Here is a 1,156-nt window from a genome sequence, read left to right on the forward strand (position 1 = left end):
AACTGCTGGTGGTCAAAGCAGCATGTTCCCACCTGAGAGCGCTGTCTTAGGTTTTCCTGACTTGGGGATTCCTCCAGAGCTTTCCTCTCTTGGCAAAGGTGTGTGGGGAGAGCCTGTGGTTTGCTGTGGGCCTTTTTTTGTTGTTTTGCTTTTTGAAACGGATCCTTCGTTTCCTGTCTTGGCAGCAAATGGAGGAGATCTGGCGTGAGATGCGCTGGATCATGGACGCCCTGCAGCACGCCCGGTACAAGCAGCCCCCCTGCGGCATCTCCCTCGGTGGCTTCCTCGGCGAGGCCAGTGCAGTGATGAAGGAGAAAACCCAATCCACCTCGTCCCACCTCGACTACCTGCCCTCCCCAGCCCCCTCACCAGAGACCAGCCGTAAGCTCAACTCTGGTGAGGACCTGGCTTTGCAAAGCTCCCGCTGGCAGGCTTGGGTGGGATGGGAGAGCTGCACGGCAGGGGTGCAGCGTGGGCAGGGCAGTGGGGCTAGGGCAGGACCTGCTCTGCCTGTGCTGGGGTGACTGCAGCACGGGTGTGTGACAAGGGGGAGTGCTCAGGGGCTTCCTCTGACTGACTGGTGTGAACCCTCTGACCCTGAACTGGTGTTGCTGACAGCAAGGCTGAGCCCTTCTTTGCTTCTCTTACACCCCTGGCAGATTCACATGGGCTGTCAGATGAGGAGGGCTCCTCAGAGGTGTTCCTGGCTACTGACAGCGACTATGACTCCAGCAGGGCGCAGAGCCCCAAGGAGCTGGACCTGGTTTACTCCTCCTCCTCGGGGCCCGAGTGCTGCAGCCGGAGAGTCGCCCGCTCCCTGCGGGACAGTGCCCCAGACGTCCTGCAGACCCACGAGCTGAAGACCCCACCACTGCCACCGCCAGCTCCAGAGGAGCCCCGGCCACCCCCAGAGCTCTATGACAGCGACTTCGTCCTGCCCAGCCGGCAGATCGAGCTGCTGCGCATCACGGAGAAGCGGCAGGCGTACTGCGTGCGGACCAGCAGCCTGGACTTCCCCAAACCGCTCTGCCAGGTGGCCAGGAAGTCCTGCCCTGGCTCTGTTGATAGCTCCCCAACAGAGAGCAGGACCATGGGCCACTGCAGCCAGCTCAGGCTGGGGACTGGCTCAGCACCCAGCCCCGAGCGCAGCCGGGGC

The 1,156-nt window shown here is 62.5% G+C and overlaps 1 protein-coding gene across 1 annotated transcript in view; it reads left to right on the forward strand.

The window, feature by feature from the left end:
• LOC104395367 overlaps positions 1-1,156 on the forward strand; it is a 189,152-nt gene that overhangs the window by 184,096 nt on the left and 3,900 nt on the right. Inside the window, exons 22-23 of the mRNA XM_010005056.1 lie at positions 186-396; positions 660-1,154. Of these exons, the coding sequence (XP_010003358.1) occupies positions 186-396; positions 660-1,154 (706 nt within the window). The remainder of the gene's footprint in view (positions 1-185; positions 397-659; positions 1,155-1,156) is intronic.

This window comes from Chaetura pelagica, unplaced genomic scaffold, assembly GCF_000747805.2.
Source record: "Chaetura pelagica isolate M959 unplaced genomic scaffold, ChaPel_1.0 scaffold309, whole genome shotgun sequence".
In the NCBI taxonomy this organism is placed as follows: domain Eukaryota; kingdom Metazoa; phylum Chordata; class Aves; order Apodiformes; family Apodidae; genus Chaetura; species Chaetura pelagica.